The 26,637-nt window shown below is 42.6% G+C and overlaps 1 protein-coding gene across 1 annotated transcript in view; it reads left to right on the top strand.

Annotated features, from left to right (window-relative positions):
• LOC144673038 (large ribosomal subunit protein uL30-like 1) overlaps nt 1-24,093 on the top strand; it is a 53,830-nt gene extending 29,737 nt beyond the window's left edge. The window contains exons 4-5 of the mRNA XM_078535033.1: nt 12,528-12,738; nt 23,702-24,093. Coding sequence (XP_078391159.1) covers nt 12,528-12,736 — 209 coding nt within the window. The 3' untranslated portion in view covers nt 12,737-12,738; nt 23,702-24,093. The remainder of the gene's footprint in view (nt 1-12,527; nt 12,739-23,701) is intronic.
• The last annotated feature ends 2,544 nt before the right edge of the window (nt 24,094-26,637 follow it).

Here is a 26,637-nt window from a genome sequence, read left to right as displayed (position 1 = left end):
GTTTCACAATCCTCCTTTTTAACTAGAATGTCTGCATCAGCCCTCTCCTTGTTACCATGTGCATCTCTGATAGGCCCTACCCTTTCCTCTTGCTCTTAATGTACTGATAAAACATCTTTGGGTTTTCCTTGATTTTACCTGCCAATATCTTTACATATCCTCTCTGCTTTCCTAATTTCCTTTTTTACTTCACCCCTGCACTTCCTATACTCCTCTAGTCTTTCTACAGTATTAAGTTCTTTGTGACTGTCATAAGCTTCCTTTTTCTGCTATATCTTACTCTGTATGCTTCTGGGTAATCAGGGGCTCTAGATTTGGCAGGACAGCCCTTTTTCTTTGTGGGGACATGTCTACACTGTGCCTGTAGAATTTTGCTTTTGAATGCCTCCCACTGATTTGTTACTGATTTTCCTTCAAGTAGCTGTATCCAGTTCACTTTCGCCAAATCACTTCTCAGCTTTGTAAAATTTGTCCTCCCCCAAGTTAGAACTTTTATTCCTGTTCTATCTTTGTCCTTTTCCATAATGATGCTAAATCTAACTCTATTATGGTCACTATCTCCAAAATGGCCACCCACCGCTACTTCAACCACTTGCCCTGCTTCATTTCCTAATTCTAAATCTAGAATTGCACTCCTTTTCGTTGGGATTGTTAAATGCTGGCTAAAAAAGTTCTCTTGAATGCAGTTCAAGAATTTGTGCCCTCTGTGCCTATTTACACTGTTCATATCCCAGTTGGTATTAGGATAGTTGAAGTCCCCAATTACTGCCCTATTGTTTTTGCACTCAGAAATTTGCCTACGTGTTTGCTCTTCTATCTCCCTGTCACTATTTGGGAGTCTAGTACACCCGTAGCAGTGTGGCTGCCCCTTTTTTTATTTCTGAGCTCAACCCATATGGCCTCATTTGATGACTCATTTAGTATATCATCCCACCTCACAGCTGTAATTGATTTCTTAGCCAATGATGCTACACCCCCACCTTTTTTTGTCCCCCTTTCTATTCTGCCTGAAAACTTTATATCTAGGGATGCTGAGCTGCCCTTTTTGCCCCTCTTAAAGCCAAGTTTCCATGATAGCAATGATATCATGTTGCCATGTGTCAGTCTGTGCCCTCAGCTCATTGACTGGATCATTAGGATTTTTGATATATATCAAGGATTTAGAATTTAGGATTTTATATCAATAACCTGGACTCGAGTATATAGGGTATAATTTCAAAATTTTCTGTTAAGAAATTTGGAAATTTAAACTGAGAATCATAGCAAGATTATGGCATAGAAAGAAGCCACTTGGCCGATCATGTCTGCGCTGACTGAGAAATGAGCCACTCTGCCTAATCCCGCTTTCCAGCTTTTAACGTGTAGCCCTGCAGGTTACAGCACTTCACGTGCATCTCCAGACACCTTTTAAATGAGTTGAGCGTTTCTGCCTCTATCAGCCTTTCAGACAGTGGGTTCCAGACCCCTATAACCCTTTGGGTGAAAACCCTTTTCCTCATTTCCCCTCTAATCCTTCTACCAATAACTTTAAATCTATGCCCCCTAGTCATTGATCTCTCTGCTAAAGTAAAGAGGCCCTTCCCACTCACTCTACCCAGGCCCCTCACAATGTTGTACATCTCAATCAAATCTCCCCTAAGCCTCCTCTGTTCCAAGGAGAACAATCTCAGCCTACCCAATCTTTCCCCATAGCTACAATTTTCCAATCCTGGCATCATCCTCATAAATCTCCACTGTACCCCCTCTAGTGCAATTACATTTTTTCCATAATGAGGTGACCAGTACTGCACGCTGTACTCAAGTTATAGCCTAACTAATGTCTTATCTAGTTCCAGAATAACCTCCCTGCTCAGATATTCTATGCCTCAACTAATACATGAAAGGATTCCATATGCTTTCTTAACCTTATCGACCTGTCCTGTTACCTTCAGGGATCTGTGGATGTTCACTCCAAGGTTCCTCACTTCCCCATCACTCCTCCCAGTATCCTACCATTTACTGTGTAACCCTTTACCTTGTTTGACCTCCCCAAATGCATCACCTCACACTTCCCTAGGATGAATTCCATTTATCATTTTCCTGCCCAGCTGACCAGTCCATCGATATCTTCTTGCACTCTACATCTATCCTTCTTGCTATCAATGACGCAATCAATATTTGTGTTGTCTGCAAGCTTCTTGATCATTCCACCTACATTTACCTTCAATTCATTAATATATACCACAAAAAGCAAAGGATCTAGCACTGAGCCCTGCAGAACCCCACTGGAAACAGCCTTCCAGTCACAAAAACACACGTCAATAATTACCTTTTGTTTCCTGCCACTGGGTCAATTTTGTATCCAGCTTGCTACATCCTCCTGGATCCCGGGGGCTTTTTTTTAAAGCAGTCTTCCATGTGGGACCTTATCAAAAGCCTTGATAAAATCTATGTAGACCACATCAACTGCACTACCCTCATTAATCCTTCTGTTACTTCCTCAAAAAATTCAATCCAATTAGTCGGATGACTTCCCCTTAACAAATCCATGCTGCCTGTTGCTGATTAAACTGTGCCTTTCTAAGTGACAGTTTATCCTGCCCCTCAGAGTTGATTCCAATAATTGCCCACCACCGAGGCCAGACTGACTGGCCTATAATTATTCCGTCTATCCCTCGCTCCCTTTTTAAAGAAAGGTACGAAATTAGCAGACCTCCAATCCTTTGGCACCTGTTGTGATCCCACCTAACCACTGGACGAGTCTGATCCCAGGGTGGAACCCAGCTTGATAGATCCTAACTTTTATTTGTTTGTTTAGATAGGTGGAGAGGGGCTACTGAACAGAGCCACTGGAGTCAGCTAATAAACTTTTAACAAAAGCATAAAACATTTATTAAACAGGAAAAGATGACCTATATTACAATACTCCACCCACAACTATACCTTTACCGATATATACAGATTTGTAAGGATAATACAAGTTACAAAAGGTATCTTGTACTGCAGTGTTCACAGTAAGTACAATCCATTTAAACCAATTGGTGACCTGTGGTCAGGCACACCACACTCTGAAACCAAGTGACAGATGCCACCTCAACCAGATGCTATGGATCTCCCTTCAACTCTCAGTGAGCCAATCAGTCTCACTGAACTCCGTCTTTAACACGGGGGTTTCCAATTACCACTCTTCCAAGAACCTTCTCCCAAACTGACACTTTCTTTCAGGCGCCTTCCGCAAGGGTTCACCTCCACGGTTTTGAACTTGCCTTCCAATGTTCCTCTCCCCTGGATCACCACATGCATCCAAGCTTTCTTCCACGCGCTCCCTCTCACCGACTAAGCGGTCAGTAGTACACCACTGCTTCCCGTGCCCTTAGCAAAAGTTACAAACCTTTAGTTGTCTCTTTGGATTTTCTGGCCCGTCGCTTTAAATCTGCTTGCTTGGAGCCTTCCTCTCTGCTCCTTACTTTCACTTCCACAGAACAGGACCTTTCCCAGGCTCCTGTCCTTCCTTTGACTAGAAGGTCTTCTTGGGACTTTCCCCTGTTTCACTCCCCTGGATTTGGGGACTTCCTTCTTTTGCTTTGGGACTGGCTATCTGTCCCGTTTGCTCCAGTCTCTCTCTGGCAGCTACATTCAACTAACTTTATCTTGGGACTGGCTATCTGCCCCTTCTAGACTGTTTCTGCTTGGCAGCTGTCTTCAAAACCAGCTGAACTCATACAGCTTCCAAATCAAACTGCTGTTACTAGTTTCTTCTGTGTGTGTCTGTGGGAGGGACTTGCCTCTCTGGATCTCTGTTGATAGGCAACAGTCCAGTCTTTGACTAATTTGCTAGAGTTCTTTGAAGGTGTGACAAGCAAAGTGGATAATGGGGATCCTGTAGATGTAATATATCTGGACTTCCAGAAGGTTTTTGATAAGGTGCCGCACAAAAGATTAATACGCAAGATAAGATCACATGGAGTTAGGGGTAATATATTAGCTTGGATAGAGGATTGGCTAACCAACAGAAAGCAGAGAGTCGGGATAAATGGGTATTTTTCTGGATGGCAAGCTGTAACTAGTGGGGTGCCACAGGGTTCGGTCCTTGGGCCCCAACTATTTACAATCTATATTAATGACTTGGATTCAGGGATAGAAGGTACTATAGCTAAATTTTCAGATGACACCAAAATAGGTGGGAAAGTAAGTTGCAATGAAGAAGTAAGAAATTTACAAATGGATATGGACAGGTTAGGTGAATGGGCCAAAATTTGGCAGATGGAGTTTAACGTGGATAAGTGTGAGGTTATCCATTTTGGTCGGAAGAATAAAAAGGCACCTTATTATTTAAATGGAGAGAAACTTCAGAATGCTTCAGTGCAGAGGGATCTGGGTGTCCTCGTGCATGAATCGCTGAAAGCTAGTATGCAGGTACAGCAGGTAATAAGGAAGGCAAATGGAATTTTGGCATTTATTGCAAAAGGAATAGAGTATAAAAATAGGGAAGTGTTGCAACTGTACAAGGCATTGGTGAGACCGCACCTGGAGTACTTGAGAAAGGATGTAGTTGCATTGGAGGTGGTTCAGAGGAGGTTCACTAGATTGATTCCAGAGATGCGGGGCTTGTCTTATGAGGAGAGATTGAGTAGTTTAGGCCTATACTCGCTAGAGTTTAGAAGGATGAGAGGAGATATAATTGAGTATATAAGATGCTAAGAGGGATAGACAAAGTAGATATGGAGCGGATGTTTCCCCTTGTGGGGCATTCTAGAACGAGAGGGCATAGTTTTAGGCTAAGGGGTGGTAGATTTAAATCAGAGACGAGGAGGAATTACTTTTCTCAAAGGGTCGTGAATCTGTGGAATTCACTACCTCAGAGTGCAGTGGATGCCGAGACACTGAATAATTTTAAGGAGGAGATAAACAGATTTTTAATTACTAAAGAGTTGAAAGGTTATGGGAAGAGGGCGGGAAATTGGAGTTGAGGCCGAAATGAGGTCAGCCATGATCATAATGAATGGCGGGGCAGGCTCGAGGGGCTGAATTGCCTATTCCTGCTCCAATTCTTATGTTCTTGTGTTTGCTTAACTTCTCTTACAGTTGTAAACTCTCATTATAAATGCAGTGAAACTAAAACTCAACTTGACCTTTTCTTAACACACAGATACAGAAATACAAATCAAACTTAAACATTAAAATTAAAACTCATTTCTAACACCCACAAATACCAATATAACTTAAACTATCTCTACTTTCTAACACACCTGACCTGTATCCAGGGAGGATTGGGAAATGATGGTCAGCCCCTCCGCTGTTTCCTCTCTGGCTTTCTTTAACAGCGTGGGGTACGTTTCATCCAGCCCTGGTGTGTTATCCACTTTCAAGGATGCTGATCCCCTTAATACCTCCTCCCTGTGTTTATCACATCCAATAATTCACACTCCTGCTCCTTAACTACAATGCCCCCTCTTTTGTGAAGACAGACGGAAAGTATTAATTAAAAGCCATATGCATACCCCGCACCTCCACCCACAGGTTACCTTGTTGGTCTTTTATGGGCCCTACTCTTAGGTTATCCTCTTAATTTTAATATATTGATAAAACATCTTTCTGTAGTATTGAGTTCTCGGTGTCTGGCATAAGCTTTCCTTTTCTACCTTATCTTACCTTGTAAGCTCCTTGACATCCAGGGGGTTCTAGGTTTGGCCATCCCATGCTTTTTCTTTGTGGGAACATGTTTACCCTGAACCCTATGAATTTCCCCTTTGGATGCCTCCCACTGCTCTGATACTGATTTACCTTCAAGTAGTTGTTTCCAGTTTGAATTTTGTGATTTTGCTAAATCACTCCTCAGCTTAGTTAAATTGGCCTTGCCCCAATTTAGAATTTTAACTCCTGTTCTAACTTTGTCCTTTTCCATAATTATGTTAAATCTGACTGAATTATGATCACTAATACCAAAATGCTCTCCCACTGTCACTCCTTCCACCTGCCCAGCTTCATTTCCAGATACTAAGTCCAGAACCACACCCTCTCTTGTTGGACTTGCTACATATTGGCCAAAAAAGTTCTCCTGAATGCACCTTAAGAATTCTGTTCCCTCCATTCCTTTCACACACAAACTATCCCAGTTAATATTCGAGTAGTTAAAATCCCTTACTATGACTGTCCTATTATTTTTGCGCTTCTCAGAGATTTACCAACATATTTGCTCTTCTATTTCCCTCTGTTTGGGAGTCTATAGCACTGTTATGACCAATACAGTTGGTAAAGCGGAGCTATTTAAAAATTCCAGAGTGAAACTTTAAACAACTGTCATAACCTATAATTTTAAGTGTTATGTTTGAGATGTGACTAAATTCAGCAATCAGACCACCAGTTCTTGAGGTTTTACACTAAACTAAATGAAACATTTTATTAATTTACACATTAAAATATATATACACATGACTACAAATTACTACTATCATAACTTTCAACAAATTCCCAAACTAATCTCCATTAAGGCAACAGCAACCCATAGACTTAACCAGACACCAGACAAAGTATTTTCACCTTACAAATTCAAAATGAGATTGTTTTCACTTTGGTTCCTGTGGAGACAGTTGGAGGCTTACAGCTACCTTTTGATCTCACATTGCCTCTGCTCTGCACACCCGAAAACTGCTGAAGTTAGACCTACTACCACCCATTGAATGTAAATTCTCATTGTATCACCAGCCTCTTCTAACAATAAAACCCCTTTCATAGTACCAATTTTATTAGTCGTATAAACATATTGCTTGGTATCTGCTAGATAGGTGTCAGTTTTCACCCCACTTCTTGAATGCTCTATTCAAAAAATGCAAATGCACACTATCTCTCTTACATATCAAAACTAGTACACATCAAAGCACCCAAACTAATTGGCTTTAATCCAAATAAGACACACCCACAGACTAAACCTCTATTTTAAAAGAAAAATATTTTCAAATCATATTACATACATTAATAGCTTCATGACAAGTACACTACCAGTAGTAAGACTGCCCCTTTTTTGCTCTTTGATCCTTCGAACATGTCATCCCTGCTCACAGCTGTAATTGCTTCTCTAACCAAAATTGCCACCACTTCCTCTCTTTTTATCCTACTTTCTATCTTGTCTGAAATCCCTGTAAACAGGAATGTTGAGCTGCCATTCCTGTCCCTGATAGTTGCAGTCTTCAGGGGGATATAGACTTAAAATGGGCAGGCATGTGACAGATGAAATTTAACATAAGTTTAAAGAGATATGTTTTGGTAGAAAGAATGAGGCCAGGTAAAATTCTAAAGGGGATGCAAGAACAGAGGGTCCTGAGTGTGTTATGTACAGGAATCAGAACCCTCCTTTCTCTTCGCCCCCCCCTCCCTCCCTTCCTCCTACCCACACCCACCCCTCTCCATCATCCTCTCTTCCTCCTCCCTCCCTCCATCCTCCTCCCTTTGTCCCTCCTCACCCCCTCCTGCTCCCTTGTCACCCGTCCTCCAGTTGCTTAGTTAGAACATCCATGATAATCAGGAAGAGGAAGGGGCACAGTGCCGATCCTTGGCTCAATCCAGCTTTGTCTTCAAAACTCTCACCCTTCCCCCACACTGCTTGAAATTGTTGTCTGGCAGTCTTTGTACATGTCCTGTAATAAATAGTCGTACGTACTTCTCAGAGACTCCACAAACTCTAGCACATCTCCAGACTTTCTCCCTAGTTACCTCAAGCCTTCTCTGGATCGTCAAATACAATCTTCATGTTGATTTTGTCTTCCCGATATTTCTCCATCACTTGTCTCAAAACAAAAAATGGCATTGACAGTGCTCCTCCCAGGCATGAATCCAAACTGACCTTCATGGATTTCCTCTATTTTTCTCAGTCTCTGGCCTATGTCTCTCATGTCTTGAAGATGTATGGAAGGAGTTTAATTCCTCAGTATGTTTTGCAATCCTGAATATCTCCTTTTCCTTTGAATATTGATGCTTTGCCTCCATGCCGTTGGGACTTTCTCTTATAACACAATTCAGTAGCTTGTTCAGTACCTGGACCCCATATTCACCTAGGCAGGTCTGTTCTTCTGCTAGTATCTCAACCAACCCTACTCTTGAACATTTTTCATTCCTTCCAGTGCTATTCTGATTTCTTCCAGTTTGATGCCAGTTGTCTTTCCTTGATTTTCGGTTATCTCTTCTGTCTTTGCTCTTGGTTTTTTTTCATTCATAAGCCAGTTATTGGCTCAATACTTTAAGGTTACTCCACCTGCATCCTTGATAGATACTCCAATCTTTTGTTAACCTATTTCTGGCAGCTGCTATTCTGAGGATACCTTTTTGCACCTCTTCAGTATTCAGACTTTCATATATTTCTTCCATGGCCAGGGACGTTACTCCAGCAATCATTTTGTTTGCATTTCTTTTTCTGCCTTGTACCATTCATTATATTCTTTGAGCCCTCACTGTTTCCACTTCTTTAACAGTTCCTCTTTTTTTACTGCACTTTCATTCAAGTTCCTTCTCAGCCTTTCTTCTCCCTTTTGAATTTTCACAGTTTTTTTACCAGTTTTCCTCATCACTCCTGCTGTCGAGTTCTACCAATCTTCCACAGTATCTGTGGTAACTTCTATTACTCTTAGTTGTCTCTCTATATGCTGTCTCAATTTCTTTTCACTTGCAGAACTTTGAGCTTCCAATACATGGAAGTTCTGTCTACCTCTTGCCGTTTGTTTTCTTTGAAATCCTAAGGTCTTCGGCATCACAGATGCCAGTCTTCAGCCAATTCGATTCACTCCAAGTCATATTAATAAATGACTAAAGGCACTAGATACTGCAAAGGCTTTGGGCTCTGATAATGTTCCAGCAATAGTACTGAAGACCTGTGCTCCAGAACTAGCCGCGCCCTTAGTCAAGCTGTTCCAGCTTCAACACTGGCATCTACCCAGCAATATGGAGAATTGGCCAGGCATGTCATGTCCACAAAAAAAAAGAGGACAAATCCAACCCAGCCAATTACTGCCCCATCAGTCTACTCTCATCAGCAAAATGATTGAAGATGTCATCGAAAGTGCTCACAAGCAGCACTAACTCAGCAATAACCTGCTCACTGAGCTCAGTTTGGGTTCCACCAGGACCAGGCCACTGCTGACCTCACTATAGCCTTTGCCCATAGAGCTGAGCTTAAGATCTGAGGTGAGAGTGACTGCCCTTGACATCAAGATAGCATTTGACCGAGTGTGGCATCATGGAGCCCTAGCAAAACTGAAGTCAATGGGAATCAGGGAAATCTGTCCACTGGCTGGAGTCATACTTAGTACAAAGATGTTTGTGATTGCAGGAGGGCAATCATCTCAGTCCTGCGACATTGCTGCAGGAGTTCCTTAGGGTATTGTCCTAGGCCCAACCACCTTCAGCTGCTTCCATCATAAGGTCAGAAGTGGGGATGTTCGCTGATGATTGCACAATTTCAGCATCATTTGCTACTCCTCAGAGACTGAATCAGTCCATGTCCAAATGCAGCAAGACCTGGACAATATCCAGGATTGGGCTGATAAGTGGGAAGTAACATTCGTGCCACACGAGTGCCAGGAAATGTTCATCTCTAACAAGAGAGAATCTAGCCATCTCTCCGTGACATTCAATGGCATTACCATCACTGAATCCCCCGCTATCAAAATCCTGGGGCTTACCATTGACAGAAACGGAACCGGACCAACCATATAAATACTGTGGCTGCAAGAGCAGGTCAGAGCCTGGAAATTCTGCAGGTAGTAACTCACCATCTGACTCCCCAAAGCCTGTCCACCATCTCTACAAGGCACAAATCAGGAGTGTGATGAATACTCTCCATCTGCCTGGATGAGTGCAGCTCCAGCAACACACAAAAAGCTGGACACCATCCAGGACAAAGTAGCCCGCTTGATTGGCATGTCATGCACCACCATCAACATTCACTCCCTCCATCACCGATGCATAGTGGCAGCAGTCTGTATCATCTACAAGATGCACTGCAGGAACTCACCAAGGTTCCTTCGACAGCATCTCCCAAACCCACAACCTCTATCACCTAGAAGGACAAGTGCAGCAGATGCATTGGAGTACCACCAGATGCAAGTTCCCCTCCAAGCCACACACCATCCTGACTTGAAAATATATCGCCTTTCCTTCACTGATGCTGGGTCAAAATCCTGGAGCTCCCTCCCTAACAGCACTGTGGGTGTACCTACACCACATGGACTGCAGCGGTTCGAGAAGGCAGCTCACCACTACAACCTGGCAATTAGGGATGAGCAATAAATGCTGCTAGTCAGCGATGCCCACATGCCATGAACAAATTTTTAAAAATCAGCCCTGCCATCAGCACTCTGTTGGATGCTCAATGCTGCACTTGGGAAGTTCTTTGCTTCCTTTGCATATTCTTTTCTACCACGATGTAGTCCAGCAATGTTTCTCAAAAACCACTCTTGTAGGTTATAAGGTGGTTCCTACATTTCTGGTGGGAGGTGTTTAGTATTACCTGTTGGTATGACATGGCAAAGTCCAGAATTTTGGCTCCTTCTTTATTTATATCTCCAAGACCCTGTCCACCATGGATAACCTTGTCTCCCACTCTTTCTCTCCTCGTGCCCAATTGGGTCATCTGCCAACACCAGCCTATCACTGCTTGGTATTTCAATTGTGTTGTCCGTCTATTCCCAGAATTCTTTTTCCTCCTCTGACCCATGCCCACTCTGTGGCACATAATAACTAATTAGCATTTCAGCTTCGATTTTTCGCTTTACTTTGACTCTGTCCACTTCCAGCACCTTGTCCTTCATTTCCTTGCTTACAATACCATTTCTCCTCCCATCCTGTCCATTGTAATAAAGTTTATACCTACTACCAATTTTTCTTGCTTTGCTGCCCTTTCACTGTTTTCCTGGAAGACTATGATTTGTATTCCTTTTCTAGTAGGGAAGACAGTGGTGTAGTGGTAATGTCCCTGGATTAGTAATCCAGATGCCCTGGGGACACAGGTTCAAATTCTACCAAAGCAGCAGATTGTTATAAAATCCCTTCTGTTTCACTAATGTCCTCTCGGGAAGGAAATCTGCTGTCCTTACCTAGTCTGGCCTCCATGAGACTCCAGACCCACAGCAATGTGATTGACTCTTAACTGCCCTCTGAAATGGCCTAGCAAGCCACTCAGTTCAAGGGCAAATAGGGTTGGACAACAAATGCTGGCCTCGCTAGCGATGCCCACATTGCATGAAAGATTTTTTTTAAATCCCAGCAGTTTAGTTACTTCGCTGCTTCTCCCTGTTGGACATCGACATTTTGACTTGCTAGTTTTGAATTTTGTCATCTTTTCACCTCTGCTTCAGGCTCTCTCCTTTGGCCATTCTTGTCTGTTCCTTACCAGGTTCAGGCAGGGACCCTGTGTGTGGCTTGCAGGATAAGCCCTAACATGGGTGTCATTTCCATTTATATCAGCAATCATTTGGGTTTTACAGCAGGATGCCCTTCCTGCTGCTAGTCCTCCCCATTTACCCGGGCTTGGGACCAACACAAATACACGCTGACTTGCCTGCACCAGAGGCGACATGAGGAAACTTTTTTTAATGGAGTGGGCTATTGTCTGGACTGCACGGCCTGAAAGGGTGGTGGAAGCAGATTCGATCTTTCAAAAGAGAATTGATAAATATTAGAAGGAAAGAAAATTACAGGGATATGGGGAAGGAGCAGGAGTATGGGACTAATTGGATAGTCTGCCATAGAGCTGGTACTGACAGAGTGGGCTCAATGGCTGCTTCCTGCACTGTGTCATTCTCTGCATGTACTCAGACACTGGCTGAGAATGGGATCAGGCTCTGTTGTGATTCACAACAAACTGGAATAACTGAAATAAAAACAAAAAGTGCTGGAACAACTCAGCAAGTCTGGCAGCGTCTGTGGAGAGAGAAACAGAGTTAATGTTTCAAGTCCAAATTAACTCCTCTTCGGAAAGGTTCGAGAACAAGAGGGCACAGATTTAAGGTAATCGGTTAAAAAAGCAATAGTGACATGAGGTTTCACGCAGAGTATGGTTAGGATCTGGAATGCACTGCCTCAGAATTGAGGCATTCAAAAGGGAATTAGATTGCTATCTAAAAAGGAAGAATGTGCAGGGTTATGGGGAGGTGGGTCACTGGCGCTAGGTGAACTGCTGATTCGGAGAGCTGGTGCAGACACAATGGGCTGAATAGCCGCCTCCTGCACTGTAGTGATTCTGAACTACCCCAGAAATAAATGTCTTCATGGAGTTTGAGGGTATAAGTGAGAAAATTGACGAAGTAAATTGGTTGGAAGAATGAGAAGAAGGTTTATAAATTAAGATGAGACCAAAACAATCGGATACTATGGGAAGCTGTTAGTTTGGAACTAATGTCTTCACTGGAGACTTTTCAGTTTGTTTTCTCCTTTGTCCACCACTCCTGAAAGCAGTGTCTGCATTTTTAGGCCAATACATGCTCTCCTACCTTAAACAAGTGGCAGTCACACTGGGACCCTCCATTTGCAGAGTTTTATTGGCCTACTTTTGTTTACAGGAAAATGGGGAATGATCTGCCTTGAGGACCTGATACATGAAATCTACTGTGTGGGAAAATTCTTCAAGGAGGCCAGCAACTTCCTCTGGCCCTTCAGGCTGTCAGTAGCTCGACATGCAGCAAGGAACAAAGTGGGATTTCTCAATGATTTCGGAGCGACAGGGAACCGTGGAGAAGGAATCAACAAACTTATTCGGCAACTCAATTAAAGGTAAACGGGCAGGTTCTAACACCTCCAGGGGCTTGGTGCTTATGCTGATTCAAGCCCAGGAGGTTAAAGGGATACTGACTGCCTAGGTATGAAATTAGCTAAGCAATTGAAAGCAGAAAATAATGATAAGCCCTTATTTTTCAGACGGGTAAGAAATGTGGAGCGATGTTCCCTGGGGAATGGAGTTGGGACTAATGATATTTATTCATGACCTGGAATTGGGTATACAGGTCTTAATTTCAAGGCAAAAACAAAAATACCTGGAAAAACTCAGCAGGTTTGGCAGCATCTGTGGAGAGGGACACAGTTAATGTTTCGAGTCCGAATGACTCTTCAACAGAACTAAGTGAAAATAGAGAAGAGGTAAAATATAAGCTGGTTTAAGGAGGGGGTGGGACAAGTAGAGCTGGATAGAGGGCCAGTGATAGGTGGAGATAAACAAAGATGTCACAGACAAAGGGACAAAGAGCTGTTGAAGGTGGTGATATTATCTAAGGAATGTGCTAATTAAGGGTAGAAAGCAGGACGAGCAAGGTACAGATAGACCTAGTGGGGGTGGGGTGGGGGGAAGGAATCAAAAAAGGCCAAAAGGTAGAGTTAAAACAATGGATGGAAATACATTTAAAAATAATGGAAATAGGTGGGAAAAGAAAAATCTATATAAATTATTGGGAAAAAAAGGGGGGGGAATTAGGAAAGGGGGTGGGGATGGAGGAGAGAGTTCATGATCTAAAATTGTTGAACTCAATATTCAGTCCGGAAGGCTGTAAAGTGCCTAGTCGGAAGATGAGGTGCTGTTCCTCCAGTTTGCGTTGAGCTTCACTGGAACAATGCAGCAGGCCAAGGACGGACATGTGGGCAAGAGAGCAGAGTGGAGTGTTAAAATGGCAAGCGACAGGGAGGTCTGGGTCATGCTTGCGGATAGACCGAAGGTGTTAATTTCAAGGTTTGCAGGTGACCCAAAACTTGTAAATGTAGTAAACAGGAGGATAGTAACAGACTTGTACTGACTGAATTATTTGATAAGTAACAGAGAAGGTTGATGAAAGGAATGCAATGGATGATGTCTATAGATTTTAAGAAAGTGATTAACAAAGTATACATAAAAAGTAAATTGAGGCTCAGTGGGAGGGTCAGTGTCAGCTTGGATAAAAAAAGAATTGGCCTGAGGACATAAAACAGCGAATTAATATATATATATATATATAGGATATCGGAATACACAGTAACATTCCAAAATTTGCTGATTATACCAAACTTGGGGATCTGACAAACAGTGAGAAAATTGATTGACTACAACAGGACATAGATAAGACAGTAAAATAGGCAGACAAGTGGCAGATAGAATTTAATATGGAATGGCATAAAGTGATGCATTTAAACAAATGGGATTGGGAGAGGCAATATAAACTTAATGGTTCTAAAGAGTGTGCAGTGACAAAGGGACCTGGGAATTCATGTGCATGGACCTTTGAAGTTGGCAGAACTTATTGATTGACTACTTAGCAAAGCATATAGGATCTAGGGCTTCAAACATTGAGTACAAAAGCAGGGAGGTTAGGTTGAAACCTTATAATGCTCTGGTTAGGCCACAACTAAAGTGATGGCACCCAGTTCTGGCCACCATGCTTTAGGAAGGATTTGGGGATCCTTGAGAGCGTGCATAGGAGATTTACCAGAACGGTTCCAGGCATGAGGGAGTTTAGCTGCAAGTTTAGGTTGAAGACGCTGGGGCTATTCTCCTTGGAGCAAAAGAGATTGAGGGGAGATTTTGATCGTGATGTATAAAATTATGACAGGTTTATATATGGTGGACAGAGAAAAGCTGTTCACATTAACTAAGCATGCAAGGACTAGGGGGAGACTTGGATATAAGGTTTTGGACAAGAGAATGCAGTGAGGGGCTGTGTGGAAAAACTTCTTTACACAGTGAGTAGTAATGACCTGGAACTCGCTGCCTGCGAGTATGGTGGAAGCAGAGATAATCAGTGATTTCAAAAGGGAATTAGATGGGCATTTGAGGGAAATAAACTTGCAGGGCTACAGAGATCGAGCAGGGGAATAGGACTGACTGGATTGCTCTATAGAGAACCAACATGGACTCAATTGGCCAAATGGCCTGCTTCTTTGCCAAAAGGACTGTATTACTTCAGAGGGACATAAATATACTGAAGAAGTGGGCAAATGAATGGCTGAGAAGCATAAGTTATGCATTTGGAAGGAAATGACATGCAACAATGTGAACTAAATAGTACAATTTTAAAGGGGGTGCAGGAATGAAATCCTGGGGGCCTAAGTACACCAATCTTTGAAGGTTGCAGGGCAAGTTGAGAAGGTTGTTACTTTTTTAAAAAAAGCTTATGGGTCATTGACTTTATTAATAGAAAAATAGAGTACAAAATGAAGGAAGTTCTGCCGAATCTTTATGAAATGCTGGTTGAGTGGAGTGTTATGTTCATTTCTGGGCACCCACAGACTTGATGGGCAGAATGGCCTCCTGTGCTTTAACAATTCTGTGATTCAGAGATATTTAATAACTCTAACAGAGATATATTCCATTGAGATAGAAAGTTCTATGAGAAAGATACATCATCCTGGCTAACTAAGGAAGTTAAGGATTATATCAAATTGAAAAAAAGATGTACAGTGCTGTGTAGATCAGTGGTAGGTCAAAAGATTCAGCAAATTTTAGAAACTAGCAAGGGATGACAAAAAATTATGAAGATGTTTCTCGTAGGGGAATCTAAAACTAGGCATGGTTTCAAAATAAAGGATCTTGCATTTAAGACTGAGATGGGGAGGCGTTTCCTCTCTGAGGGTCAATCCTTTGGAATTATGATCCCCAGAGAGCAATGGAGGCTGGGTCAAGACTGAGTTAGATTTTTGATCTTGAAGAAATTAGAGTATGAGAGAAAACTAGCAAGGAACATAAAAACTCCGGCAAGTATATAAAAAGGAAAAGAGTAGCTAATGCAAACGTTGGACCCTTACAGTACGAGACTGAGGAATTACTAATGGGAAGCAAGGAAATGGCAGAGACTTTGAACAAGTATTTTGTATTTCTCTTCACAGTAGAAGATACAGAAAGCACCCCAAGAATACTAGAAGATCAAGAGGCAGATGGGAGGGAGGAACTTAAAATAATTACGGTTACTAGAGAAAAAGTACTGCAAAAACGAATGGAGCTAAAGTGCCCTGGATCTGATGGCCTGTGTCCTAGGGCCTTAAAAGAAGTGGCTGCAGAAATAGTCGATGTGTTGGTTGTAATCTTCCAAAGTTCCCTAGATTCTTGAAAGGTCCTAGCAGATTGGAAAACTGCAAATGGAACACCTCTATTCAAGAAAGGAAAGAGGCAGAAAGCAGGAAACTATAGGCCAGTTAGTCTAATATCTGTCATTGGGAAACTGCAAGAATCCATTAGTAAGGAGGTAATAGCTGGACATTTAGAAAATCGTAATACAATCAAGTAGAGTCAGTATGATTTTATGAATGGGAAATCTATTGACAAATTTATTAGCGTTCTTGGAGGATGTAGCAAGCGAGGTGGATAAAAGGGAACCAGTAGATGTGTTTTTGGATTTCCAAAAGGCATTCAATAAGGTGCCACAAAAAAGGTTAATACGCAAGATAAGAGTGCATCATGTTGGGGTGATGTTTTAGGGTGGATAAAGGATTAGATAACTAACAGGAAACAGAGGGTTGGGACGAATGGGTCGTTTTCAACTTGGCAAACTAATACGCGGAGTGCCTTGGGGATCAGTACTGGGGCCTGAACTATTTGCAATCTATGTTAATGACTTGGATAAAGGGATAGACTGTATCGTCAGCAAATGTGTCTACAATAGAAAGATAGATAGGAACGCAAGTTGTGAGGAGGATACAAAGAGTCTGCAGAGTGATATAGATAGGTTAGATGAGTAGGCAAAAATTTGGCAGATGAGTATAATGTGGGAAAATGTGAGGTTGTCCAATTTGGGAGGCCAAATAGAAAAATAAAATATTATTTAAATTCAGAGTGTCTGCAGAATGCTGCAGTACAGACAGATCCAGGTGACTGTACATGAATCACAAAAAGTTATCAAGAAGGTGTAGCAAATAATTAGGAAGGTAAATAGAATGTTGGCCTTTATTGCAGATGGGATGGAGCATAACAGTAAGGAAGCCTTGCCACAACTGTACAGGGCATGGGTGAGATTGCACCTAAAGTACTGTGTACAGTTTTGGTCTCCTTATTTGAAGAGGGATAGACTTTCATTAGGAGCAGTTCATGGAAGTTTAACTAGGTTGATTTCTGGAATAAAGGGTTTGTCTTATGAGGAAAGATTGGGCCTATACTCATTGCAGTTTAGAAAGGGTGATCATATTGAAACAACATTTTGAGGGGGCTTGACAGCATAGATATGAAGATGTTTCTCCTCGTGGGGGAATCTAAAACTAGGCACGGTTTCAAAATAAGGGATCTTGCATTTAAGACTGAGATGAGGAGGCGTTTCCTCTCTGAGGGTCAATCCTTTGGAATTATGATCCCCAGAGAGCAATGGAGGCTGGGTCAAGACTGAGTTAGATTTTTGATCTTGAAGGAGTCAAGGATTACGGTGGGGGGGAGCGGGTAAGCAGCAAAGTGGAGTTAGGCCACAACCTGATCAACCATGATCTTATTGAATGGCGGAGATGACTCGAGGTGCCGAAAGGCCTGCTCCTATTTCTTCTGATCTTGTGAACTTTGAAATGGCCGCTCAATATATCAAGCTCCTACACCACACAGAATGCATCAGTTCAAGACCAACAACTGCCTGCTCAGGACAACTTGGGGTGGCCAAGGAATGGCTGTCTTATCCATTACACCCACATTCTGAGACAGAATTTTTATTTTAAACTCCTCTTTCATGTTCCATGCGTCACTCTAACCATTTAATATGGATTCCCATCTGCTTTAACTTGAGGTAGAGGTCTAATTGAGTTTGCCTGTTACCCTAAGAATGCTACCATAGTCTGTTATTCAGAAGAAACAGTCTTTTTTATTTACAGATCCATGTACATCTCAGTACTCTACACGGGGTTGTACTTCTGCTTCCCACTAGATTCCTTTACTTATTCATGTGACATCACTCTACATCTCCCCCCAAGTCTTTATTCCAACCATATACATCCTCCTACATCATTTCCACCCCCCAAAATCTCAAACTTCACAGGGTTAGTCTCAGTAGTGCCTTGACCATTCGCCCTGATCTGATCCTGATTTCATTTCGGGGTTGAGGATGAACTGCACTCTTTAGTCATTCAATAGGAGTGTCTTTCACTAGGTGGTTGAGGAGTTTCGACTTGTTTCTGATTCCTCGCCTCCATCTGGATCTAAATAGTATGTCCAAGGTTCCATCGGTTTCCTTCCCAATGATATCAAGGCTCTTTGGTTCCTTCTGATAATTCCCTGATCCGTCTCAATTCTATAAGATCTTGGTTGTGGAGCTCTTTCTGTTACTATGCCTTCTTCCTGTTGATCTCATATCCACACCCTCTTCCTGGGCTACAGAATTTTCAAGTCTCGTGCGCTGTGCCTGAAGTTGAAATTATTGAGCTTGACCATCTCTTTATTGTTCCTCGTGCTTCCTAACTTTCTCACAATTATCTGAGGTTATGTAAGGTTGTAGTGGTTGTTGTAGAGCTGGAAGTTGTATTCACTGCCGTTTTCCCATCAATAGTTCTGGTGGCAAGAACCCGTTTTTTAGTGGTGAGGTTCTGTAGTTAAGAAGGACTATATTAATATCATGTTTTTCATCAATTCCTTGATTGTTCAAACTCCTTCTCCTTTCAGCTAATGATATCTAAGCGAACTAGTCACATGCACGAAACCATATTCCTGCACAAAGTTGTGAAATAACTCGTTAGCAAACTGAGGTCGGTTGTCTGACACAACAATGTCCGTGATGCTATGTGTCGTGAAGATTCTTCTTGGTGATGTAATGACTGCCTCTGCCTTGGTACTATGTAGTCTACTCACTTCAAACCACCTAGAGTAGTAATCAGAGACAATGATGAAAACTTTGCCTTTAAACTCAAATAAATCCATTCCCAGGCGCTGCCGTGGCCTCGAAGGAAAAGTGGAGGGTGCCCGTGGTTCGCTCTGTTGGCTGTTCACTCCACACTTAAGGCGATTGGTGTTTAATTCTTCAATGGAGTGACTGATACCTGACCCACCCGACTGACTGCTGGGCTCTTGCTTGGTATTTCGCTATTCCCAAGTGACCTTTCTGAATATTTTGGAGAATGTCAAGTCGAGCTGTTTTAGAAATGTCTATGGTTAAAAACTAAGAAATCGTTGATGATTGAGAGATGTTTTCTCTGACTAAGTACAAGGTTGTTACGAGTATCCATTCCGGCAATATTTTTTTTAATTCATTTACGGGATGTGGGCGTAGCTGGCTAGGCCAGCGTTTATTGCCCATCCCTAATTGCCCTTGAGAAGGTGGTGGTGAGCTGCCTTCTGGAACTGCTACAGTCCCTATGGTATAGGTACACCCTCAGTGCTATTAGGGATGGAGTTCCAAGATTTTGACCTAGCAACAGTCAAGGAATGGTGATATATTTCCAAATCAGGATGATGGGTGGCTTGGAGGGGAACTTTCAGGTGGTGGTGTTCCCATGTATCTGCTGCACAGAAACTCACCAAGGCTCCTTAGGCAGCACCTTCCAAACCCACGACCACTTCCATCTAGAAGGACAAGTGCATCTTGCAAATGGTACACACACTGCTGCTACTGTGCAGCGGTGGTGGAGGGAGTGACTGTTTGTGGATGTGGTGCCAATCAAGCGGGCTGCTTTATCCTGGATAGTGTGAAGCTTAACTGTTGTTGGAGCTGCACTCATTCAGACAAGTGGTGAGTATTCCATCACACTCTTGACTTGTGCCTCGTAGATGGTGGACAGGCTTTGGGGAGTCAGGAGGTGAGTTACTCACTGCAGGATTCCTAGCCTCTGACCTGCTCCTGTAGCCATAGCATTTATATGGCTAGTCCAGTTCAGTTTCTGGTCAATGGTAACCCCCCCCGCAGAATGTTGTTACTGGGGGATTCAGCAATGCTAATGCCATTGAATGTTAAGCGGCAATGGTTAGATTCTCTCTCTTGTTGGAGATGGTCATCGCCTGGCACTTGTGTTGTGCAAATGTTACTTGCCACTTATCAGTCCAAGTCTGGATGTTGTCCAGGTCTTGCTGCATTTGGACATGGACTGCTTCAATATCTGAGGAGTCGCGAATGGTGTTGAACATTGTGCAATCATCAGCGAACATCCCCACTTCTGACCTTGTGATAACAGGGAGGTCATTGATGAAGCAGCTGAAGATAGTTGGGCTTCGGACACTACCTGAAGGAACTCCTGCAGTGATGTCCTGGAGTTGAGATGATTGACCTCCAACAACCACAGCCATCTTCCTTTGTGCTAGCTATGACTCCAACCAATGGAGAGTTTTCCCCCCGATTCCCATTGACTCTAGTTTTGCTAGGACTCCTTGATGCCACACTCGATCAAATGCTGCCTTGATGTAAAGGGCAGTCACTCTCACCTCACCCCTGGAGTCCACCTCTTTTGTCCATGTTTGAACCAAGGCTGTAATGAGGTCAGGATGAGTGACCAAACAGAGCGTCAATGAACAGGTTATTGTTAAGCAAGTGCCGTTTGATAGCACTGTTTATGACCCCATCCAGCACTTTGCTGATGATGGAGAGTAGACTGATGGAGTGGTAATTGGGCGGGTTGGGTTTATCCTGCTTTTTGTGCTTGTATTTGGATGCATTCATCATCCTGTTATTGTGCTTGTTCAAGCTCTTGTAATGTCTTTTCTTTGGCTGGTAAGTGTTTAAAAATGAACAAAGAATATGCTTCCGTTTCCTCAATAAAATTTAAATCTTCCAGTTTGACTCTTTCCACTGGTATTCTTGACAATGCATCTGTCACCTGGTACTTCCCTTGAACATACTCTGTTACTTAATCGTATCTCGTGAGTCTCAGTCTAAAATGTCGAATTCTAGGGGGCATTTTTGCAATTTTCTTTAGGTTAAGAGTAACCAAAGGTTTCTGGTCAGTTTCAATTTTAAACTTTAACACCATAACATATTCAGAGAACTTCTCACAAGCCCATGTGGCTGCTGATGCTTCTTTCTCAATGGTTGAACATGCCTTTTCTTTGTCTGTGAGAGATCTTGAGGTGTAATAAATTAGCCTTTGTTCATCTTTTTGAGCTGGAAACAGTACTGCACCCAAGCCTGCAGCTGCTCCAATTGTTCTCAGCTCTGAATCATAATGCGTTAGAAGTTTGGGTGAAATTAGGAGATTTTTGATCTTATCAATGGCATTTTGCTGGTCCACATACCAGCATCAATGTTGACCTTGCTGATGTGACGGCTTGCTGATTTCTGCCCAAATTGATAGGAACGTGCCTACTTGGTTGACCATCCCAAGGAATCTTTGTAATTCTATGATTTTTTTAGGCTGTGGAAACTCTCTAATGACCTTAGTTTTCTTCAGGTCAGCAGTAATTCCCAAAGCTTGCACAATCTGGCCTAAGAATTTTACCATGGGCTTTGTAAATTCACATTTGTTGTTTAATGTCAAACTGCCTTCTTGTAGAACTTTGAGGACTGCTCTCACTCAATGGTCATGTTCTTCACTCGATCAACTGTGTACAAGAATATCGTCCATATGGCATATTACTCCTTCCAGGGTGTGAGACACCAGCCTTTGGAACATCTCAGTGCAGAAGCAATTGCGAATGGTAACCTGTTAAAATAATAATGATCAAATGGGCTGATAAAAGTAGTTAACAATCTGGATTCTTTGTCCAGTGGCAGCTGTCAAAAGCTACTCCGAGCATCCAGTTCCGTGAAGAGGGTGGCTTTTGCAAATTTAGTGAGACTTTCATCCGCTGGTGCCATTGGGTGGATCTCGTGCTTTACTGGTTTCTTTAACTGAGTTAATACAGTTTAATGCTGATTCTAATTGAACCATTAGGTTTTGGTACTGTGACCATTCCAGAACACCACTTCATCGGCATGGTTACTGGAGAGATGATCCCTTGTTGTAACGTTTGTTCAGTCTCCCTCTTGGCTTTGTCGAAGAGTAGGTAAGGAACCTTCCTTGCTATGAAGAGAAATCTAGTCTAGGCATCAGCCCTAAGGGTTACTTGATATTCTGTCTTCAGCTTTCCTAAGCCTGAAAATAGGGATGGAAATTCATTTCTGAATATGTTACTGGACTGCTCATCAGCGATTTCATCAACTTTGTAAATCAGCGTCAACTACAAACATGCTTTTCTGCTCAATAATGGTGACTCCAGGTTCCATATAACATACAGGAGTTCAATAATTTCCATATCCTTGTATCTTAGCCTCGCCAGGTGTTGGCCTATTACTTCCAGTGTAGTCCCCCTGGACCTTGCAACTGGATGGAGGATGGCTGCAATGTGACATTTTTAAGCCACAGGAAACACCTGTGCCAGTATCTAGCCTAAATTCTATGGGGTGACCATCAACTTCTAATTTAAAGCTGCAATAATTATTTTCTGTTTCTTTAACTTTCCTGAGAAAGTTATGTTTTTTTCTGTACTTCTTCCACTTTTTTGATTTGATTAGGCATTTATTTTCTCTTTCTTCCTGTGAGCTACGTATATTTTAGATCAGCAGGCACTGTTAAAGTGTCCTAACTTTTCACAGTTTTGGTACTCTGTTCCCCATCTTGCGCATTCTTTCCACTTCTGGAGGGTTTCCGGGCTATACCAGGTTTCCGCGCTATACTGGGAGCATCTCAAGATGGCGGTTAGCATGTTTTTTTCCCAATTTCATGGGCTTTTGGTTCAATGCGCTTTCTCTTTTCTGTCCGACATATTGAATGATTTCACTCATTTTTTTCCAAGGGGCATCACTTTCCCTGTTTTGCTTCCTATGCTCAGACTTCCGTGCTATTTGCACTGCCTTTGTGGGAGTTAAATCTTCCCTCGTTTGCAAATGATCTGGTAGGGTTCCATCTAAGACCCCAACTACTGTACCATCACATATTAATTTATCTCTAAGGATCCCATAGTTGCAATTTTCTACAAGTCTCTACAGGTCATTCATGCATGAGTCCATGGATTTGCCCAGTTTTTGCTGTCTCCCTTATTAAATTTTGCTCGCTTAATGATCAAATTTTTTCGAGGACAATACGAACCGAATGCCTGGAGGACTTCCTCATTTGAGCTCGAAGCCTCATCGACTCCGTCTTGCAGTCACATCGTATGCTTTGGCCCTATGGCGTAAAGTACTGACCTGACCCTTCTGGTCCTAATTATGCAAACCTGAAGTTGTTCTGTATCTGGAGAATCGCTTCCTCCAATTGTCACAATTTTGAGCCCGTTGAGAGACTTCCGCATTTCGCAACAGTTCTGGGAGTGGCAAATGAGGCTCCATGCTTAACTAAGGTCTGGATCTGTTGCTGCTTCAGAAGTTTAGCTGTTTGACTGTGATCCAGAATCACTGCTGTCTGGACTTTACTTCTGCTGCACCCTCTAAGTTTTTGGTTTTTGGTGAGTCCTCACTTCTCTTACTGTACTTTTCCAAGGATTCAGAGGTCTCTCAGGTCTGTAGTCTTCAGTTTGAGGTTTTCTTGGGTCTTTTACGCACTTTCCGCTGCCACCATGTTTTGTCTTGAGTTCTGGGTCTAGATGGGCTTTCTTCAGGGTTTGCCTGGTACCCTAAGAACGCTACCATAGACTGTTATTCGTAAAAGCCATTCTTGTTTATTTGGTATCTATGTACATCACAGTACTCAACACAGATTGTATTTCTGCTTCCCACCAGATTTCAGTTACTTAGTCATGTGACATTGCATCATAGTTAAATCAGTATCAGGTGCTCATGATAACCCTTTACACCATCTGCCACCCAAATATCCAGCATTGCTTCTTACGTATATTTTTGTTTTATTTTTGCAGGTCCCATGTGAATAAATGACCTGCTATCGGATTTATTTGTCTATACTATGTATAGGAAATGTAACAGACTTGTATTCAGCTTTGAAATGTTACTATCTTAGTAATATTGGAACAGAAGATCATCAGGCGACATCCTGCCACTCACTCACTGTATCTCAAGACCTATGTGCAGACGGGTGGGGTGGGGGTTAGTGATTGTTGTGACCTGTATCCTTGCTGAGCAGGCAACCATGTCGGAGCTGAAGAATTTACAACCTGTGGAACTGTTGGAATTTTGATTATCTGAAATTTTCATCAAAACTGTTAATGGACTTGAATGCAATTAAATATCAGTTTGGTGTTTGATAAAATCTCGTATTCATTCCCAAATAAATGGAGGTTGGCAATCTCAATTATTCTGGTAATTACATTAATTGAAATTCTAGCTTGGATTGTTAGCAATAGTTTGGGATCTATCATTGCCTGGCCTCGCAAAGATTTGGTTAATGGTGTAACCGTTTTGGCAAGATTCATTGAGTAGATTTCAGATTCTAGAGGTAAGCCTACACTGGCACATTCCAGTCAATTATTTCAAATGATTTGTCCAGTCATTAGTATACTGAAACATTTAAACACCCTGTGGCCAGCGTTCCCTTTAATATTTAGTTGTGTGGGGCACTTTTTTTTCAGTGCAAAGTCCCTTTTAAACAAAATTGCGTAGCCATGCACACACACTGTTTATCGCAGCAAGGATTGTGCAGTATCTTTCACGCTGCTGCGCAGCTGTGCATACACAGCTTTGTTGGAGCATTGCTCAAGGCACTAAACTCTTAAAGGCTAAACAATGCAGATGCCATAAACTTGTGTGCATAAGCAAACCATGCATTCTACAAAGAACTTGTGCTAATAAAGCTATTCACCTAAACTAAGCAACTGCTTACTTTTAAGTGTATTTTGATTTTTTTTTTACTTTTATTTTTGCAATGCTAAAAACAGCTTGTAGGGGTTAACACCAGACTGAAACAAAGCAATTTTTCAATAGAAACTCATGAAGTCAACACGGGTTACCTGCCAAGCACCAAGTAAGGTGCAAGTCTGAAGGGTGACATAGAATATTGTCTGAAGTGTCATTGTTTAATTATAGGTCAAATCTTTGGCTTCCTGTCTAGCCGAAGAAAAGGCACCTGAAAATGTTTGGAAATGGGCAGAAAGTTCTGTTATCTTGTGAACCCTTGAACAATGTAGGGTCAGGGCTGAAATGAACACACGTGTCCTATGTAAAATTAGTCCTGGTTAGTTTCAGGGATGACTAGTTAATTAGGTCTTAACAACAGTAAAGTGTTGATTAGTTTTTGATTTTACAACAAGCAAAACCACTCTCTTCCTTTATATAGTAAATGTAAAATAAATCACTGCTCACTAAAGAAGAAATTCACTATGGTGCAGTGCTCAGAACGCAAGTGGTCTCTGTTTTAGCTCCCAGATCACACTATTAGATAATTAGATAATGGTTAGTAAAGGTGAATGGTGCTGCAGCCCCACTACTTTAAAAATTATTGGTGTGACAGCTTTTAGAATAATGTGTTCAACTATAATCGCCACAGTGCAAGGATAATGCAGCTTTTGAAAGGATATAGAACAGAGAAACCCGAATGATTGAGGGGTTGGATTGTGAGGAGTAACACAAATTCTAACTTGAACAGAAGGCAAGAGATCGAACCATACAGCACAAAAGGATGCCTTTTAGCCCATCATGGCTATGCCAGCTCTTTGAAAAAGCTATCCAGTTAGTTCCACTCCCCTGCTCAAAAGAACACAAGAATTAGGAGCAAGAGTAAACCGCTCAGCTCCTCGAGCCTGCTCAGCCATTCAATAAGATTACGGCTTAAACATAAGATACGCTGCAGCAACTCACCAAGGCTCCTTCGACAGCTCCTTCAAAACCCGTGATTGCTACCACTTAGAAGGACAAGGGCAGCAGGTGCAAGGGAACCCCACCACCTGCTAGTTACCCTCCAAGTCACTCACCATCCTGACTTGTCACTGTATCACCGTTCCTTCACCCTCACTGGGTCAAAATCCTGGAACTCCCTAGCAGCACTGTTGGTGTGCCTACACCACATGGACTGCAGTGGGCCGGACAGCCAGCCCATCTCCCGTGCATCCACCCTCACCCCTTCTCCTCCCTCCCAGAAACGTGATAGGGTCCCCCTTGTCCTCACTTATCACCCCACCAGCCTCCGCATTCAAAGGATCATCCTCCGCCATTTCCGCCAACTCCAGCATGATGCCACCACCAAACACATCTTCCCTTCACCCCCCCTGGCGGCATTCCGCAGGGATCGTTCCCTCCGGGGCACCCTAGTCCACTCCTCCATCACCCCCTACACCTCAACCCCCACCTATGGCACCTCCCCATGCCCACGCAAAAGATGCAACACCTGCCCCTTCACTTCCTCTCTCCACACCGTCCAAGGGCCCAAACACTCCTTTCAAGTGAAGCAGCATTTTACTTGCATTTCCCCTAACTTAATCTACTGCATTCGTTGCTCCCAATGCGTTCTCCTCTACATTGGAGAGACCAAACACAGACTGGGTGACCGCTTTGCAGAACACCTGCGGTCTGTCCGCAAGAAAGACCCAAACCTCCCTGTCGCTTGCCATTTTAACACTCCACCCTGCTCTCTTGCCCACATGTCTGTCCTTGGCTTGCTGCATTGTTCCAGTGAAGCCCAACGCAAACTGGAGGAACAGCACCTCATCTTCCGACTAGGTACTTTACAGCCTTCCGGACTGAGTATTGAATTCAACAAGTTTAGATCTTGAACTCCCTCCTCCATCCCCACTCCCTTTCCGTTTCTTCCCCCTCCCTTTTGTTTTTTCCCATAATTTATATAGATTTTTCTTTTCCCACCTATTTCCATTATTTTTAAATCTATACTTTTAATGCCCGGTTA

The sequence above is a fragment of the Cetorhinus maximus genome, unplaced genomic scaffold (assembly GCF_964194155.1).
Source record: "Cetorhinus maximus unplaced genomic scaffold, sCetMax3.hap1.1 HAP1_SCAFFOLD_214, whole genome shotgun sequence".
Lineage (NCBI taxonomy): Eukaryota > Metazoa > Chordata > Chondrichthyes > Lamniformes > Cetorhinidae > Cetorhinus > Cetorhinus maximus.
The sequence above is the reverse complement of the archived record's forward strand: the minus strand, read 5'-3'. Positions and strand labels throughout refer to the sequence as shown.